At 35.2% G+C, this 21,538-nt stretch overlaps 2 protein-coding genes across 4 annotated transcripts in view; both read left to right on the plus strand.

Annotated features, from left to right (window-relative positions):
• LOC127836523 (beta-adrenergic receptor kinase 2-like) overlaps positions 1-21,538 on the plus strand; it is a 417,424-nt gene that overhangs the window by 319,722 nt on the left and 76,164 nt on the right. Inside the window, exon 20 of one of the 2 annotated variants that reach the window (XR_008028811.1) lies at positions 14,354-14,509. The exons of the other annotated variant lie outside the window; for it this stretch is intronic. The gene's annotated coding sequence lies outside the window, so the exon portion shown is untranslated. Of the gene's footprint in view, positions 1-14,353; positions 14,510-21,538 lie in introns of those variants that run through there. 2 annotated transcript variants of the gene reach the window in all.
• LOC127836664 (SAGA-associated factor 29-like) lies at positions 26-21,471 on the plus strand. 2 transcript variants are annotated; one of them, XM_052363355.1, is made up of 9 exons: positions 26-278; positions 1,972-2,047; positions 2,998-3,070; positions 3,970-4,034; positions 9,032-9,134; positions 10,696-10,881; positions 13,455-13,548; positions 15,048-15,116; positions 16,804-21,471. In XM_052363355.1, the coding sequence occupies exons 1-9, from the start codon at positions 117-119 to the stop codon at positions 16,918-16,920; spliced, it is 945 nt and encodes a 314-aa protein (XP_052219315.1). In that variant the 5' UTR covers positions 26-116; the 3' UTR covers positions 16,921-21,471. The 2 variants fall into 2 exon arrangements, with proteins under 2 accessions (XP_052219315.1, XP_052219324.1); XM_052363364.1 differs by having other exon boundaries at positions 26-194.

Consider the following 21,538-nt stretch of genomic DNA (forward strand, 5'->3'; position numbering starts at 1 on the left):
TAGTAAATGAGTTATTAAGAAACTGATATGTAATATATTTCCGCGACGTGAGAGAAAAAAACAACTTCAAAACATTTTGTGTAAAAACTACGAAAGGCAAGTGTAAATTCAAGATAATGGGTCGAACAAAAGGATCTGGAGCCGCAGGAAGCAAACAGATGCCATCTGAAGGACAGAGCCCTGCATCGTCGGAGGTGAGCACATACAGCACCGTCTCTGCCGAATCCAAAATAAAGGAGAGCTTGAAAGAGCTGTTCAGTCTGATTCACCAAGTGCAGGTATGATATATCTCCAGAAGCAAAGTGTTGCGCATTTAAGATATTTAATGAAAAGGTGCAAAAGCTCATTTGATGTTTGTTTAAGATTGTTTGTTCACTTAGTGTCCCCCAGGGAACTGTCCTCATCTATATCAACGACCTGCCGGACTACTTGCAGCACAGCACTCTTCGCCTGTTTGCAGTATCATCTATAGAGAGATAAAGTGCAACCAAGATGCACAGAAGCTGCAAAGTGATTTGGAGGCTGCGGGTAGATGGGAGCAGGATTGGCTCATGTTATTCCATCCCAATAAATGCAGCGATTTTTTTGTCCAATTGGGAAAGGTACCCGTACGGGTCCAATTGGGAAAAATTGAGTCGTGAAAACCCTCAAATTGGGAAAAATCGAGTCGCGAAACCCTCAAATTGGGAAATTGGTGTATTTGATTTTATGCTCCCAAATACTTTAAAATTGATAACTAAGTGTTTTCAAGCTGTCAATATTACATTTACCTAGGTTCAAACCATAGAGCTACACAGGGAAACTAACAAAATGTTCCTTTTTATTTTTTACCTTAAATTGGGAATTTTTTGGCCAGCAATTGGGACATTTTTAGTTTTTTCATAATTAAGAAAGTGCCGTTTACCGGTACTTTATAAAGAAGGAAAAAAATCGCTGCACTATGCAACGTGTTAAGCATCACCCGTCAAGCTAGACCTGTCTCCTTCCAATATCAGCTACATAACCATGCTTTAAAAAGAGTAAAATCTTCAAAATACTTAAGCGTAACTATCCAAGACAACTTGAAGTGGGATCAACATATAAATTCTATCACCAGTAAATCAAACCAATCACTAGGATTCCTTCGCAGAAATCTCAAAATAAATGCTGCTAAAGTTCAGGAACATGCATATAAAGTAATAGTAAGACCAAAACTTGAATATTCTTCAACAGTTTGGGATCCCCATAATAGTAATCGAATTAACCAAATTGAAAAGGGGCAAAAAATAGCAGCTCGTTTCATCACAAATTATTATCGTACTGTACCTCACTCAAAATCAGTCACAGAAATTATTAATAAACTTAATTGGTCGTCACTTGAAGTTAGACGAGCAAGAGCAAGATTTATACTTTTCTATAAAATTGTTAACAACATAGTAACCATTCAATCAGTCACAATTAGCAACCTGTTAATTCCAAAATCTTATATGAGTACTAAGGCACTCACACAATCACAGATACAGACATATAGGTGTATTATACGATCCATACAAGTTCTCCTTTTACCCTAGAACCATCCGTCAGTGGGACATGTTGCCTATCACAGCCTGTGCAGCAGGCACAGGCGACATTTTCAAAACAGTAATCACTTTGCCTGTTGTATTGCAAGTTATTTCTCAGCAAGCTTAAACAGCAACCAGTGTACATGTACATAGTTTTATCCTTGGCACAATTTTGCTCCTGACACAAGCCTGTATATACAAAACTTTTATCTGGCACTATTTTGGCTTCTGATCCAAGCTTGTATCATACACAAAGTTCACCCAGCGCCAGTACATAATCATCAGTTAGGTTTATCCTAGTATGGTGGAGTACTGTTATCACGATGAAGAAGAAGATATGCCTAGTAAATGCTTTCACATAACAAACAATTAATTGCTTATTTAATATTTCAATTGTGTTAAATTGATTATTTTGTGTGTAAACTTACAGGAAGAGAGAACCAGAGGGGAACACAATCTTTCAAATATTGCCAAGACACATGAGAGAATGCAGCAAGAACAAAAAAGTAAGCTGTATATACTAATTATTTACTACGTCAAATGCATCTTAAATAAATGATAAAAAATTATGTGCTAGGAAAATGACAATGCTAATTAAGGGATCCAAAGTCCACTACACTGTATACAAGTATATGAATTTCCCTGTCAAAGATTACCGTAATTACTCTTAGTTTTCGGACTCTTAAAAAAAATAATTAATTGTGTCAGAAAATTTTGATACGAAAAATATTTAAAAAGTACGAGTCGAGTGTCAGAAAATTTAGGTACAAATATGTTATGGTTGTTTGTCAATTATTATAATGAAATAAAACCAATTACTGGTAATAAATTTGCAATAATTTTATTGTGTTGTACTCTACTTTAAATAAAATATAACTTTAATTATTTGCAATCACTTACCTGAAATGGTATATAAAATGTTATAAAAACAACCATACTGCTTCCTGAATATGATATTATTTCAAATGCTGTTGGGTGAAACCATTGTTTATTACAGGTATACATGGTAATCTACCCAATAACACAATTGTAATGGTCCATTTCTCTCAGGGCATTCTATGCCAGGTTTTATGACCTTAATCCGGTTGTAAAACTCCATGATTGAAGGGTCCCAGATAAGGCAAAACAGGGCAGAAATCTAGTTAACAAGCGCTGTAAAATATACTGTCGGAAAAGTTGGAGTTATTAATTATGGACAAAAACCAGTATGTCCGAAAATATACAGTCACTTAAAATAATTATTTTGGCTAAAAACAAAGGGGGTGTCCGTAAACTTAGAGTGTCCGAAAACTTAGAGTAATTACGGTATTACAGAAAAAAATGGTTGTGGCTGTAAAACAGAAAACATAATGTTGAAATACTTGTTTACTTTCTAAAATTGATAGAAAAAAATAAAAATATTTAGAACAATAAATGTTTTCTTCTTTGGCTTATTATTTTCTATTTATAACTTCAGTCACTCCATATTACAAAAGCAAGCTTCGCGGCCTGTACAATACAGCTATGCAGGATGCAGAAGGAGAGGCCGAGTAAGTTACAAAAAGTTCTGACCTGTTTATATAGTAACAATTGTATGGAAATGGCTGTATACAATTTGGAGTATTCAATTAATAATTTGCATATACATTCACCACTTATTCAGTGTTATTTTACAGATTTTGTTATTGATGTGATTCACGTCAAATTGGGAATTTTACTTCGTAAAATCTATAAATTGCAAACATTTAAGAAATGTATTGCATTGATAAATACCGGTACTTTTAACAAGTGTTTTCTTGGTTTCACATTTTTATGAACTTTACAAATATACAAGTTATAACACGAATGACTAATTATTTATGTTTTCACAATTGTGTGACTGTCACATAAGATTTGGAGATTGTTTAATATGTTTTGTTGAAGTTAAGGAAATGAATATGTGCACATTGTTTTGATAACATTTTGGAAAATGATATATATTTGCCATTGCTTATGAGTCCTTTTACCCTTTAAATAAAGAAACAAAACCATCAGTATTATTTGTGCAAATGACTGACCAAGTACTGGTAGTAATGTGTAGAGATTGAGAATGCATCTTAATAGCGGTTGTATACTTTTTATGTCCCCCACCACTATAGTGGGGGACATATTGTTTTTACCCTGTCTGTTGGTCTGTTGGTTTGGTCAAACTTTAACATTTGCCATAACTTTTGCAATATTGAAGATAGCAACTTCATATTTGGCATGCATGTGTATCTCAAGGAGCTGCACATTTTGAGTGGTTGAAGGTCAAGGTCATCCTTCAAGGTCAAAGGTCAAAAAAAAAAGAAAAAGTCAAAGCTGCGCAGAAGGGGACAAAGTGTTTCTGACAAACACATTTCTTGTTGTTTATGTAGCTCTTGAAATTAATATTTTAGAAAAAAAATCTTGTGTGTTCTTTTTTATTTAGATTATTGCGAAAAGCCTTGGATAAGATATCTGAAATAAAAAGTATACGAGAAAACAGAAGATTTGGTAAGAACAATATTTAAGATCGAAACATGAAACTGATCTCTGTGCTTGACATATTAATTATGCACACACTACTTCTGGTACTTATCACTGACAAAGTTCTTGCTAAAATCTTAAAATTATTAAAAGAAATGTTTATTTATACAAGTTGTTAAAAACAATAATGATAAGGTGATTTGAGTTCAAAAACTATAATAAACTAACATATTCATGATTACTAAATAATTATTACAAATGTTGTTGTATAATCTTAAAGTGTCTTTTCGATGCTGGATATACAGTACTAGGTATAAAGGACATTTCATTCCCGAGATTCAGACTGACCAATGCAAGGTATAACAGATATTTCATTGACAAGATTCAGACTGACAAGTACTAGGTATAACATATATTTCATTCCCCACATTCAGACTGACCAATACTAGGTATAACAGATATTTCATTCCCCAGATTCAGACCAACCAATACTAGGTATAACAGCTATTTCATTCCCCACATTCAGACTGACCAATACTAGGTATAACAGATATTTCATTCCCCAGATTCAGACCAACCAATACTAGGTATAACAGCTATTTCATTTCCCACATTCAGACTGACCGATACTAGGTATAACATATATTTCAATCCCCACATTCAGACTGACCAATTCTAGGTATAACATATATTTCATTCCCCACATTCAGACTGACCAATACTAGGTATAACATATATTTCATTCCCCAGATTCAGACTGACTAATACTAGGTATAACATATTTCATTCCCCAGATTCAGGCTGACCAATACTAGGTATAACATATATTTCATTCCCCACATTCAGACTGACCAATACTAGGTATAACATATATTTCATTCCCCACATTCAGACTGACCAATACTAGGTATAACAGCTGTTTCATTCCCCACATTCAGACTGACCAATACTAGGCATAACATATATTTCATTCCCCACATTCAGACTGACCGATACTAGGTATAACATATATTTCATTCCCCAGATTCAGACTGACCAATACTAGGTATAACATATATTTCATTCCCCACATTCAGACTGACCAATACTAGGTATAACATATATTTCATTCCCCAGATTCAGACTGACCAATACTAGGTATAACAGATATTTCATTCCCCACATTCAGACCAACCAATACTAGGTATAACATATATTTCATTCCCCACATTCAGACTGACCGATACTAGGTATAACATATATTTCATTCCCCAGGTTCAGACTGACCAATACTAGGTATAACAGATATTTCATTCCCCACATTCAGACTGACCAATACTAGGTATAACATATATTTCATTCCCCAGATTCAGACCAACCAATACTAGGTATAACATATATTTCAATCCCCACATTCAGACTGACCAATACTAGGTATAACATATATTTCATTCCCCAGATTCAGACTGACCAATACTAGGTATAACATATATTTCATTCCCCACATTCAGACTGACCAATACTAGGTATAACATATATTTCATTCCCCAGATTCAGACTGACCAATACTAGGTATAACAGCTATTTCATTCCCCACATTCAGACTGACCAATACTAGGTATAACATATATTTCATTCCCCACATTCAGACTGACCAATACTAGGTATAACAGATATTTCATTCCCCAGATTCAGACTGACCGATACTAGGTATAACATATATTTCATTCCCCACATTTAGACTGACCGATACTAGGTATAACATATATTTCATTCCCCACATTCAGACTGACCAATACTAGGTATAACATATATTTCATTCCCCAGATTCAGACTGACCGATACTAGGTATAACATATATTTCATTCCCCAGATTCAGACTGACCAATACTAGGTATAACAGATATTTCATTCCCCAGATTCAGACCAACCAATACTAGGTATAACAGCTATTTCATTCCCCAGATTCAGACTGACCAATACTAGGTATAACAGATATTTCATTCCCCAGATTCAGACCAACCAATACTAGGTATAACAGATATTTCATTCCCCACATTCAGACTGACCAATACTAGGTATAACATATATTTCATTCCCCAGATTCAGACTGACCGATACTAGGTATAACATATATTTCATTCCCCAGATTCAGGCCGACCAATACTAGGTATAACATATATTTCATTCCCCACATTCAGACTGACCCATACTAGGTATAACATATATTTCTTTCCCCAGATTCAGACCAACCAATACTAGGTATAACAGATATTTCATTCCCCACATTTAGACCAACCAATACTAGGTATAACAGATATTTCATTCCCCAGATTCAGACTGACCAATACTAGGTATAACATATATTTCATTCCCCAGGTTCAGACTGACCAATACTAGGTATAACAGATATTTCATTCCCCACATTCAGACTGACCAATACTAGGTATAACATATATTTCATTCCCCAGATTCAGACTGACCAATACTAGGTATAACATATATTTCATTCCCCACATTCAGACTGACCAATTCTAGGTATAACATATATTTCATTCCCCAGATTCAGACTGACCAATACTAGGTATAACAGCTATTTCATTTCCCACATTCAGACTGACCGATACTAGGTATAACATATATTTCAATCCCCACATTCAGACTGACCAATTCTAGGTATAACATATATTTCATTCCCCACATTCAGACTGACCAATACTAGGTATAACATATATTTCATTCCCCAGATTCAGACTGACTAATACTAGGTATAACATATTTCATTCCCCAGATTCAGGCTGACCAATACTAGGTATAACATATATTTCATTCCCCACATTCAGACTGACCAATACTAGGTATAACATATATTTCATTCCCCACATTCAGACTGACCAATACTAGGTATAACAGCTATTTCATTCCCCACATTCAGACTGACCAATACTAGGCATAACATATATTTCATTCCCCACATTCAGACTGACCGATACTAGGTATAACATATATTTCATTCCCCAGATTCAGACTGACCAATACTAGGTATAACATATATTTCATTCCCCACATTCAGACTGACCAATACTAGGTATAACATATATTTCATTCCCCAGATTCAGACTGACCAATACTAGGTATAACAGATATTTCATTCCCCACATTCAGACCAACCAATACTAGGTATAACATATATTTCATTCCCCACATTCAGACTGACCGATACTAGGTATAACATATATTTCATTCCCCAGGTTCAGACTGACCAATACTAGGTATAACAGATATTTCATTCCCCACATTCAGACTGACCAATACTAGGTATAACATATATTTCATTCCCCAGATTCAGACCAACCAATACTAGGTATAACATATATTTCAATCCCCACATTCAGACTGACCAATACTAGGTATAACATATATTTCATTCCCCAGATTCAGACTGACCAATACTAGGTATAACATATATTTCATTCCCCACATTCAGACTGACCAATACTAGGTATAACAGCTATTTCATTCCCCAGATTCAGACTGACCAATACTAGGTATAACAGCTATTTCATTCCCCACATTCAGACTGACCAATACTAGGTATAACATATATTTCATTCCCCACATTCAGACTGACCAATACTAGGTATAACAGATATTTCATTCCCCAGATTCAGACTGACAGATACTAGGTATAACATATATTTCATTCCCCACATTTAGACTGACCGATACTAGGTATAACATATATTTCATTCCCCACATTCAGACTGACCAATACTAGGTATAACATATATTTCATTCCCCAGATTCAGACTGACCGATACTAGGTATAACATATATTTCATTCCCCAGATTCAGACTGACCAATACTAGGTATAACAGATATTTCATTCCCCAGATTCAGACCAACCAATACTAGGTATAACAGCTATTTCATTCCCCAGATTCAGACTGACCAATACTAGGTATAACAGATATTTCATTCCCCAGATTCAGACCAACCAATACTAGGTATAACAGATATTTCATTCCCCACATTCAGACTGACCAATACTAGGTATAACATATATTTCATTCCCCAGATTCAGACTGACCGATACTAGGTATAACATATATTTCATTCCCCAGATTCAGGCCGACCAATACTAGGTATAACATATATTTCATTCCCCACATTCAGACTGACCCATACTAGGTATAACATATATTTCTTTCCCCAGATTCAGACCAACCAATACTAGGTATAACAGATATTTCATTCCCCACATTTAGACCAACCAATACTAGGTATAACAGATATTTCATTCCCCAGATTCAGACTGACCAATACTAGGTATAACATATATTTCATTCCCCACATTCAGACTGACCAATACTAGGTATAACAGATATTTCATTCCCCAGATTCAGACCAACCAATACTAGGTATAACATATATTTCATTCCCCAGATTCAGACTGACCAATACTAGGTATAACATATATTTCATTCCCCACATTCAGACTGACCAATACTAGGTATAACAGCTATTTCATTCCCCAGATTTAGGCTGACCAATACTAGGTATAACAGATATTTCATTCCCCAGATTCAGACCAACCAATACTAGGTATAACAGATATTTTATTCCCCAGATTCAGACTGACCAATACTAGGTATAACAGATATTTCATTCCCCACATTCAGACTGACCAATACTAGGTATAACAGCTATTTCATTCCCCAGATTCAGGCTGACCAATACTAGGTATAACAGATATTTCATTCCCCAGATTCAGACCAACCAATACTAGGTATAACAGATATTTCATTCCCCAGATTCAGACCAACCAATACTAGGTATAACAGATATTTCATTCCCCAGATTCAGACTGACCAATACTAGGTATAACAGATATTTCATTCCCCACACTCAGACTGACCAATACTAGGTATAACAGATATTTCATTCCCCAGATTCAGACCAACCAATACTAGGTATAACAGATATTTCATTCCCCAGATTCAGACTGACCAATACTAGGTATAACATATATTTCATTCCCCAGATTCAGACCGACCAAAGCCCATCATGAGACGAGGTGTTCTTATGAACATGCTTCAACAGAATGCAGCCACTTTGCCATTGTGGGTCAGCAAACCTGGAGAAAGGTACCTTGAATGGGATGATCACCTTGATAACATTCTCCATATTATAATTATATATGCATCATTAAATATGATCCAGAATAGGGTTTCTTCCTGACTACAGTTGTGTACCACTATTTGGATCAACGTTGATTCAAATTTATTGCTATTTCAAAATTAAATTTCATGCGCAGTACTCTGTTTATTTTTAAGTGATACACTTTCCAAATAATGACTTTGAAATCACTGTCCAATATTGTTTTGGTTCCTTCAATTGTGTTCTGACTCACCATGTCAGTGCAGATGAGAATATTTGTTAATAACAAGCATTAATTTGATAAACAATATTACACAAAATGAAAATGCTTGTTCTTATAGTGCTCAGTAATGTATAAGTTTGGTCTTTGATCTGTTTGTGTATTTGTTGAATATATACAAACAAAGCCAAGTTATTGCAGTGTGTATCAACTTTTATTGAATTTACAAGCTTGCCTATTCCCACAATGTTCAATTAAAGAGTCATATATCCTTGCAAACGTTTTTGATTGACTATTCAAATAAAGAGCAAGCTATTCTACTTGCATTGGTAATTAATTATAATTATAATTAATTTATTTTTAATTATATTAATTTGATCAAAATAAAAATATAATTGCTTATGAAACTGTTTTATTTGTTATATCCACAAACTTTAGATAGACCAGGATAATATAATTATACTTCCTATGTGTAACTGTTTAGTATTTTTCTGCAGGTCTGAAATAGGTGTTGTTTCAAACACAATGTAAATAACATGTATATAGATTTTTCCTGAAGCATTCTTTTTGAGTTGTTTTGAAATCCTCCAGTTTAACAGACACCAATCAAAAAGGAATGTTTTGGATTAATTGTGTCCAGTAAGGTATAATATTGAACTGCAACAAAATACCAATTAAGACAGCTAATTGAATGTTATAGATATACGTCGCACTCTGAGGAAAGGGGTTTAAATGCATGCATGAAAATTTGTCGTCCCTGATTAGACTGTGTAGATACTTAAAGGGGCCTTTTCACAGATTTTGGCATATTTTGAAGTTTGTCATTAAATGCTTTATATTGATAAATGTAAACATTGGATCTTAAAAGCTCTAGTACAAAATCAAGAATAAAATATAAAAAAAGGGACAAAAAAGTAGCCAGTACTAGGGACCGAACAAGTGACCCCCGGAGTGCTGGAGTAAGTCTGAAGTAAAAACGCATTAGCCCTCTCGGCTATTCCGCCGGGTATACACAGTTTAAGTATTTTATACCTTATATAAGCAATCTTCGATGTTTCGTAAATTTAAACGACAACAACAGAACTCTCCAAATTATTCAATCGTTTCGCGTTGCAACGCCTTATAATTTTTAGGTTTTCAAATCGTCAAAAGATACATATAATGGCTATATTGGACTATGGTAAATGTTCAGTAATACTGTTTCCTCACAAATATCATAACTAAAACGAAAATTTGCGAATCTGATACAACTTTTTTCAATTTTATCAATTTACCAAACCGTGAAAAGATCTCTTTAACAAATATACATGAAACTCTGCTGTTTCCAGGCCACCCCCGTTGTGTGGAGCGGTTCCCGCAGACAACAACTACATTGTGAAGCCAGGTGATAAGGTGGCATCAAGGGTCAAGGTTTCAGATGGAGAGGAGAACTGGATTCTGGCCGAAGTTGTGTCCTTCAACTCAAGTACAAACAAGTACGAGGTGGATGACATTGATGCTGAGGAAGGAAAGGAGTAAGTTACAATGATCAAATATGCTTGATTGTTAATTATTGCATAGACTCTATCTATAATGCCCTATGGTGGGGTGCAGAAACTTGACAAAAGGAGGGGTTGAACGGGAGAAATCGTGTATTAACAAGGTGATTCACGTGCCGTTCAAGCCCTGTTTTGTGTTTTATCATATCCATTAACTGGTCCACGAGCTGTCAGCTCCCTTAGTAAAGGCTGAATTTAATGAAGTCATTATGAACTTTGTTAATAACTCCAGCTTTCGACGACTTTCCAAGCGTAAATGGGGAACTGAATAAGCCCCAGTTTCCTCATGCATGCAGGAATAAAGGTTATGAATATCTCAATCCACTTTTCAAATTATACAATCTGCACTCTCTTGACAACAGCTTTATTTTACTTGCAATGTCAATGAAGTAAAGGTTATTTACTCAACACTTTCAAAAGACTATGCTGTAAATGTAAGTGTTTATATACCTTCAACGTTCCTGCTGTATGCTTGAAATACTTCAGTGACTATATTATGAATATGTTGGCAGTATTAAGTTTTAGAAAATATAGTTGGAAAGGAATAAGATAGACCTGTACGAAAGAAACATGAAAACAATGACTAATTCTGACGATATATATTTATCCGTAACGACCAGTAAATTCCAATATAATTCATCATTTCTTTCTTTGCGCGGCTGCATTTTAAATTTGCATTAATCCACTGTTTGAACACATTTTATATCAAAAACTGCCTATCCAAAGGTAAAGCCTCGTCATTTCTGATGATGACCTAGTGAGGCATATGTAAAACACAACCTTGAGCTGTATGACGTCATATGAAATAATCAAACTATTTTGGTGATGTCAAATGAACAAGACATATTGTTTTCAATGTTATTTTAATTTTTGTATGTGTGAATTGCTTATGCGATAATAGCGAAAATACATATTTTCTCGGACATGATCTGCGCCCGCAGATGATCATGCCCTAGTGAAGACTTTTGCGTCTGACTGCTCTACAAAATGTTTTCTAAACTTGAATTATCTGACCCAAATGCATGCTGGAAACTTTTCATGGCTAACTTAGTTGGTAGGGCACTTGACATCTGAGAATCATGGGTTTGATTCCCGTCTCGGCCACATGACTTGTCTGGAGATTGTCCATTGAATCATATCAATGGAGGAGTTGTCAGTTATTGGGATAATTATGGATGCATAGTACTAATAAACCAGTGGAGGAGTTGTCAGTTATTGGGATAATTATGGATGCATAGTACTAATAAACCAGTGGAGGAGTTGTCAGTTATTGGGATAATTATGGATGCATAGTACTAATAAACCAGTGGAGGAGTTGTCAGTTATTGGGATAATTATGGATGCATAGTACTAATAAACCAGTGGAGGAGTTGTCAGTTATTGGGATAATTATGGATGCATAGTACTAATAAACCAGTGGAGGAGTTGTCAGTTATTGGAATAATTATGGATGCATAGTACTAATAAACCAGTGGAGGAGTTGTCAGTTATTGGGATAATTATGGATGCATAGTACTAATAAACCAGTGGAGGAGTTGTCAGTTATTGGGATAATTATGGATGCATAGTACTAATAAACCAGATGAGGAGTTGTCAGTTATTGGGATAATTATGGATGCATAGTACTAATAAACCAGTGGAGGAGTTGTCAGTTAGTGGGATAATTATGGATGCATAGTACTAATAAACCAGTGGAGGAGTTGTCAGTTATTGGGATAATTATTGATGCATAGTACTAATAAACCAGTGGAGGAGTTGTCAGTTATTGGGATAATTATGGATGCATAGTACTAATAAACCAGTGGAGGAGTTGTCAGTTATTGGGATAATTATGGATGCATAGTACTAATAAACCAGATGAGGAGTTGTCAGTTATTGGGATAATTATGGATGCATAGTACTAATAAACCAGTGGAGGAGTTGTCAGTTATTGGGATAATTATGGATGCATAGTACTAATAAACCAGTGGAGGAGTTGTCAGTTATTTGGATAATTATGGATGCATAGTACTAATAAACCAGTTATCTCAGGAAAAGTGTGGCTAGGTATGGTGACCGCTGTGCTATGATAATGTGATAATACTGTTAACCCTTTGCATGCTGGGAAATTTGTCGTCTGCTAAAATGTCGTCTGCAGAATTTCTAAAATTAGCATTTTCTTCTATTTTTTTCAAAGAATACTATCAGAATAGCAAACAGTTTGGATCCTGATGAGACGCCACGTTGTGTGGCGTCTCATCTGGATCCAAACTGTTTGCAAAAGCCTTTAAAATTCGGTTCCCGCACTGAAAGGGTTAAAAGCATCAACAAAATCCACACAAACAAACACAATACAGTCCTTGCACATAAAGTGCGTATTAGTGATCCAGCAATTACTATCACTTTTGTTTACATGCATATTTTGATAACTCATGTTACATCTCCACTTATTGTGTCTATATACCAAAATAAATATATATTGCATGGATCTGAAATCATGTCTACATGGATTAATTTGTGTGAATCTTTGAAAATGATTCTGTATGTTAAGATTTGCCTGTTACTTTCAGACGCCATACTTTAAGTAAGAGGAAGATAGTTCCACTGCCTATCTGGAAGGCATCACCTGAAACAGACCCAGAGGCTCTGTTCACCAAACATGCTGTGAGTTGGGTTGATCCTGGTCTTGTATTGGTCTACAGTACTTTTTGTCATATGCAAGTCTTCTGGTGAGGCAGATGGAGGGAAGGAGGGAGGGAGTTTGGAAGTTGGGGAATGGTTTTGTGCTCTCTTTATCATACATTTTTCATCTTATCTTCATCAAAATTTCTGGAAATGTTCTTTCACATTTCGATCAATTTCGCATTAGTTACTCTGTCAGAGATATTGCACTTTATTTGCAATAAATTATTAAGTGAAATTTGGTGAAAAGAGCTGTTTTTAACCAGGTTTTCCGAAGGAAAAAACTGGTTATTAGATTGGCGAATGCGGGCGGGCTGGCTGGCTGGCGGGCTGGCGGAATGAGCTTGTCCGGGCCATAACTATGTCGTTCATTGTCAGATTTTAAAATCATTTGGCACATTTGTTCACCATCATTGGACGGTGTGTCGCGCGAAATAATTACGTCGATATCTCCAAGGTCAAGGTCACACTTTGAGTTCAAAGGTCAAAAATGGCCATAAATGAGCTTGTCCGAGCCATAACTATGTCGTTCATTGTCAGATTTTAAAATCATTTGGCACATTTGTTCACCATCATTGGACGGTGTGTCGCGCGAAATAATTACGTCGATATCTCCAAGGTCAAGGTCACACTTTGAGTTCAAAGGTCAAAAATGGCCATAAATGAGCTTGTCCTGGCCATAACTATGTCATTCATTGTGAGATTTTAAAATCATTTGGCACATTTGTTCACCATCATGGGACGGTGTGTCCCACGAAAGAATCACGTCAATATCTCCAATGTCAAGGTCGCCACGACTAAAAATAGATTTAAAAAAAAAAAACAAACTTACAAAGGGGGTTAATTTTTTTTGGTCATTTCAAAAGTTCAGTTTGAGTTTTCTCCCTTTATCAGATTTTTTTTTCACAATGAAAACCTGGTTTTGTGACAATTTTGTCCCTTGTTCTATCTTACTCTTAGAGTGTTGTACAATACCCACCAATCTTTTGTGCAAATGTTTGTTGACATCAATTGGAGGCCAAGTTTCAAAAGCAGCCCAATCATGCCAGGCATTATTTCCCAGTCTGAGTACACAAAATGTTAACTTCCAGTTCTCTCAATTCAATCATTTTATTTTACAGAATGTTTACAAAAATGTCCAGTTACAGGGTCCATTTTTTGGCAACTGGCTTATATTTCTGTTCTTGAGCTTATTTCTGTTTTCTCTTTCTCTGGTATTATTTATAGATTTCTGATATAATTGGACATACACTTATTCTCAAAACTTTTTAAATTGACAGATCCATGTTTGTCAATAATTAACTCAAACATAAGATGTTTAATTGTTAATATATGTGTTTTCAATACAGTTTAAAACCTCTCATGACCACTCAAAATATTTTGTCAACTTTATAATTGGGTACATGCTAAAAAAAATGTATTTTCATAGTATGGAAATTTGTCCAGTTGAATGATTATGTCATGTTTGGCTTTGGTTTCAGCTCGTGTTGGCACTCTATCCTCAAACAACATGCTTCTACAGAGCTCTTATCCACGAGCCACCAAAGAAGGTATGAGCCTCACTCTGGGAAAACAGGGCTTAATGCATGTGTGCATGTCGTCACAGATTAGCCTGTGCAGGTGCCACAGGCTATTCAGAGATAACGCCTTACACTAGACTGTAGTTTCAAGCAGAAGACACTGCCTTTAAACGCAAAATTCCATATAAAGAGGAAAGTATCATGCCTGATTAGCCTGTGTGGACTACACAGGCTACTCTGGGATGCCATGTGCATGCATTCAAACTAGTTTTCTCAGAGCCAGTGTTGTATCATTATTGTATTCCTTGTATTTTTGAGTAGTCACTACAAGTTTAGGAAATGATGACAAGATAATATCATTTGTAATGACCAGTCTTCACTTGAGTACACAAGATGCTTTTTTGCAACTTATTTTTTTAAATTGCTGATTAAGTAAAGGGAAATAGTAATTATCCCCCGCCTTACGCGGAGGGATATTGTTTTAGCCTTGTCCGTCCGTCCTTCCGTTCATCTGTCGGTCCGGAGCCATATCTTGGAAGTGCCTTGGCGGATTTTATTGAAACTTGGTTTGAGTATATATATAGATAAGAGGATGATGTACGCCAAATGGAATTGTACACCATCTGTTAATAACGGAGTTATGGCCCTTTGTATCTTGAAAAAATGCTTTTTAGTATAGCACTTTTGTGTCTGGAGCCATATCTTGGAAATACTTTGGCGGATTTCATTGAAACTTCGTATGAGTATATATATGGCTAAGAGGATAATGCCTGCCAAATGGCAGTGTACACCATCAGTTAATAACAGAGTTATGGCCCTTTGTATCTTGAAAAAATGCTTTATAATATAAGCTTAGAGCTTTATCTCCATTAACACATGAGCCAGAGCCATGAAACTTGCCATAGTTGTTCTCAATCATCTGTGGGTGCTTCACATTCAACACATAATCCTATGATGCTAAGGTTATGGTCACACATTGAGGTCAAAGGTCACACATTTTATGAATTATTCATTATTTAGTCACTCCTTTACTATGCATCAAGGGATTCTGTAAAGCTGTCCACCATTGTTCTCCATTATCTAGCTGAGTGTCAAATATAATATCCAGGTTGATAGGGTCATGGTCAAAGTAACACACAAAGGCCAAAATCACACATTTTTATTAAAATGCCTTATTTGGTAAGGATTCTACCATACTAAACTTCTACACCCATCCATAAACAAAATTTATTTGACGAGGGATATCAATTCAACGAATTTGCTTGTTTCATATTATAATAATATTGATGATACATCTTCAGGTGAATTACACTTTTACCACCACTTTTTAGACATGTTGCATTATACAGCCCCGACACATTGGAATAGCTTTCATAGGTATCCTTGTATGCAAATAACTGAAGAGAGGCTAGCATGGTAAACAAACATTTATCAGAAAATGTAAGTAGTTTGAGGAAGTTTTAACCAGGGACCATCAATACTTTTTGACCTGAAGAACCTTTGTTTGAAAACCCTCTGACTACTTGAGTTCTTAGGTGAAAACATGATAATATTTCAAAATAGATTTAAGTACCAGTATTTAACTGATTCAGAACCCTTCAAGTTTTGACGTTTACAAGCATAAAAGTTAATTATTGCTAGTACATACAGTTATACTTTAACAATAATGTAAGTCTATGTAATTATATTGTGCAAGTATTATTTTCTTCATTTCCAGCCACAAGATGATTATTCAGTATTATTTGAAGACACCTCCTACCCTGATGGATATTCCCCACCCTTAATGGTGGCACAGCGTTATGTCATCATGTGCAAAGAGGAAAAGAAGAAATGAGCAATTAAACTTCACATTAGCAATGATAAGATTTACCTCCCTCTAGCTGGTTGGATGTGTACAAAACATTGTTCTTATGGTTATTTGGAACTTTGTGAAAAGGAGCCGTTTGTAGAGATTTACTATTGTATCTTTTGGATGTGTACGCTCACAATATCAATCCAGTTTGTTTTGATGATGTGATCGTGTGAATATACATATTATATTTGTTGTTTGTTTATAATTAAACCAAATAATAATAACAGTGATAACAAATGATCCTTTTGCTGTTTTGTTCCTCTAAAACTAGTTGAGTACAATTGAACTTCAGTTTTGTCAACGGGTGAATTTGTATTAGATAGCTGAAAACAGATGTACAGATTATTTAAAGCATATGTACAATGTGCAACCTGTTTGTTTGCATTGCATACACAAGAGTATTGATGCGTTTTTAGCTTACCTGAGCACAACGTGCTCATGGCGAGCTTTTGTCATCGCTTTTTGTCCGTCGTCCGTTGTGCGTTGTGCATTTGCCTTGTTAACTCTCTAGAGGCCACATTTATTGTCCAATCTTCATGATATTTGGTCAGAATATTGGTTTCAATGATATCTTGGATGAGCTCGAAAATGGTAACGTTTGCTTGGAAAACATGGCTGCCAAGGGGCAGGGCATTTTTCCTTATATGGCTATATATGGCTATAGTAAAATCTTGTTAACACTCTAGAGGCCACATTTATTGTCCAATCTTGATGAAATATGGTCAGAAGATTTGTCTTAATGATATCTTGGATGAGTTCGAATATTGGTACATTTGCTTAAAAACATGGCCACCAAGGGGCGGGGCATTTTTCCTTTTATGGCTATATATGGCTATAGTAAAATCTTGTTAACACTCTAGAGGCCACATTTATTGTCCGATCTTCATGAAACTCGGTCAGAAGATTCATCCCAATAATATCCTGGACGAGTTAAAAAATGATGCCGGTTGGTTGAAAAACATTGCCACCACGGGGGCGGGGCTATTATTCTTATATGGCTATAGTAAAACCTTGTTAACACTCTAGAGGTCACATTTATTTTCCGATCATCATTAAACTTGGTCAGAAGATTTGTCTCAATGATATCTTGGATGAGTTCGAAAATGGTTTTGGTTGCTTGAAAAACATGGCCACCAGGGGCGGGGCATTTTTCCTTATATGGCTATATATGGCTATAGTAAAATCTTGTTAACACTCTAGAGGCCTCATTTATTGTCCAATCTTCATGAAATTTGGTCAGAAGATTGGTCTCAATGATATCTTGGATGAGTTCGAAAATGGTACATTTGCTTGAAAAAATGGCTTCCAAAGGGCGGGGCATTTTTCCTTATATGGCTATAGTAAAATCTTGTTAACACTCTTAAGGCCACATTTACTGTCCGATCGTCATGAAACTTGGTCAGAAGATTCATCCCGATAATATCTTGGACGAGTTAAAAAATGATGCCAGTTGGTTGAAAAACATGGCCAGAGGGCGGGGCATTTTTCCTTATATGGCTATAGTAAAACCTTGTTAACACTCTAGAGGCCACATTTATTTTCCGATCTTCGTGAAACTTGGTCTGAAGATTTGTCCCAATAATATCTTGTTATCTCAGGTGAGCGACTTTGGGCTTTTCAAGCCCTCCTGTTCTATATTGGCTGTATCATGCGAAAATAGGTTTAAGCCATAGGTGGCCGGTGTACCCTGTTCGCTAATGAGACAACAAAACACTGTGTGGTTTTCAAGTGGACAGTGTAGCTCCTGGTCAAACTGCGCTGGCTAGTCTCAGCTTCACTGTTCGCATATGGCATGAGACATATTTTTGCATTGTCCCAACGAATATTTTACTGTAAATAATTGTTGCACATGATAATTGTTGGTAGTCTTGTGCCAGCGTCTTGAATTGTAGTGTTCAAGTCTTGGTTATGAATGTGAATATTGAAGAATTGCTGTGGAAAGAAAGAGGCAAAATGCTTAGTTTTACTTAAAGGGACCATCAACCACGAATGACGAAAAAAGAAAAGTTCTAAAATACCGTGTTTTTTTTTACAATTATTAGTTTATATTGATTAAATATATCGACTGGTATATTACATTACTTGAAAAAAAAGTGTACTTTCGATTTCACATCACAAAATTTTATTACCGAATATACAGAAAATATGAATTTTGTTCAAGTAATGTAATATACCAGTCATTAATCAAAATAAACAAATAATTGTAATAAAATACGGTATTTTAGAAGTTTTATTTTTTCATCATACGTGGTTGACGGTCCCTTTAAGCAATTTATACTTGGGCTTAAAAGAAGACACATAAATTGGTTTGAATATAATCTTATTCAGATGATTTCGTACTTTTGAATAGCAATGCTTGAATGTAGGTTGTGAATGTTTTATTTTTATGCTATTATTGACCTGGTAGGGAAGTTTTGCATCCAGTTTCTGATACTCTTGTCTCTTCAGTATTGGTCCGTATGATTGGGCAATGTAACTTCACATATTTTGTACTGTTTCATTCTACAGAATGTTTATTGTACTGCTTATTGATTCCTGATAATAAATTATGTTATGCTTTTCCACAGGAGATTATTGCCTCATTGAATAAAGCTTCAGCAAGGAAATAAAGCTGAAATCTTAGAAAGATCTTTATTTGATAAATACCATCAATATATACTGATATTTTTCTCTTTGAAAACATATAAGTTGGCTTTTTGTTATAATATCTTATTCATTTAATCAATATTTAGGCTGTATATGAAACTGTATCACATGCATAAAAAAACACCAGTCTTAGCAAAAACTTGTAACCATTCTAGGGGCAGCATTTCTAGCTTGATGTAAGATTGTTCTTGACAATGTGTAAGCAATCTTTGAATCTGGTTCAGATGCATCTAAAGACTTGGCCACTGGGTCAAATCTTTTATTTAAAACGGATTCCTCTTTAGAGTCTTTATAATGACTCAGTCTTGGTGAAATTTTGTAAGACTGTATATCTTGACAATATGAAGGCCATATTAAAATCTGGGTCAAGAGTGGTCAAAAACTAGATTTTCGGGTGAAGTCTTCAGCAATTGGCCTCTTTAAATTAATGTAAATGACTACTAGTATGTGTTCATCGGGGCATACTTGTTTATTGTTTATGAATGTGAGCTGCACATTTTATAACCAAAGCAAGCAGTGTGTTTGCTCTTATAAGGGCTTGTTCTTAGATGTTTGTATTTTTAATATATCAGTGATATATCAGTAAATGTCTTAATTTTGCCAATTAAATTCAATATAGTTACATCCAATTAGTCAATTTATAGCTAACTCTACATGGTCATTCTGATTTATATATATGTCTAGAATGTTTTATTTTGTTTGGTTGAATCAGTTGCAATGTAACAATGATGAGATGTAACAGTTGAAACACTATATATATGAATCAATTATTATATTATTTAACATTATGAATATTTCATAAGTCCAATGATGGTTACTTTTATAACTATAACTATAGCATGCTTTATGTTAAATTGTTTATTTTGTTTCTTGACAAGTGTATTATTGTCCACTACCGGTGAAACCGGAGGGGACTTATGGTTTGCGTTCTGTCTGTCAGTCTGTCTGTCTGTCCGTCACACTTTTCTGGATCCTGCGATAACTTTTTAAGTTCTTCATATTTTTTCATGAAACTTAAAACATGGATAGATGACAATATGGAGATTATGCACGTCATTTCATGTTGTTCCTCTGTCAATAATTCTGGTTGCTATGGCAACATATATGGGAAAAAAACATTGTACTGAAAATGGTGGAGTTTCACCGGTAGGGGTTAATATTGCTTTGCAATCTCTTGTTTGATTCTGTGATAAAATGAAAATTTGTCAATATGTTGAGTCTTATTCTGTGAAAACTGGCCTTAATTCCTAAGCCTAGGCTATAGTGTCGTTCCAGAACAGCAAGCATATTCTTTATGAGCTAATCAAGGACGAAACCTTACGCTTTTAAATTATTTTTTCCATTTTAAGGAAGTATCATCTTAACCCTTTGCATGCTGGGAAATTTGTCTTCTGCTAAAAGGTCGTCTGCTGAATTTCTTAAATTATCATTTTCTTCGATTTTTTTCAAAGAATACTATTAGAATAGCAAATAGTTTGGATCCTGATGAGACTCCACGTTCTGTGGCGTCTCATCTGCATCCAAACTGTTTGCAAAGGCCTTCAAAATGCCGTTCCAGCACTGAAAGAGTTAACAAAAATCCAGTTAAGGTGGAAAGTTTTTCTTCAGGTCATACTGAACAAGATAATATGTGACGACATTTAACGCTATGCATTAAGCCGTGATTACCTAGACCATGGATCACTTGGTCTGTCCGTGGACAGGCCCCTTAAAAAGTAGAATTTCTGCAGATGCAACTGCTTCACAATGCAGACGGCCAGTATGCAAGCAACTGTATGAACTTAGTAGTGATCCGTGTGTACCGAAACCGTTCATTGTAACAAAGATATGCATTTTCAACGGTGAAATTGGGATGATTTTTACAGAATAAACATTCATTCAAATCAAGTACATGTACTTTTTATTTATCGCGATTTCGTTATGAAGGTATATTGCATATTGCTGTGTTAGTAAA

Source organism: Dreissena polymorpha, chromosome 1 (genome assembly GCF_020536995.1).
Source record: "Dreissena polymorpha isolate Duluth1 chromosome 1, UMN_Dpol_1.0, whole genome shotgun sequence".
NCBI lineage: Eukaryota > Metazoa > Mollusca > Bivalvia > Myida > Dreissenidae > Dreissena > Dreissena polymorpha.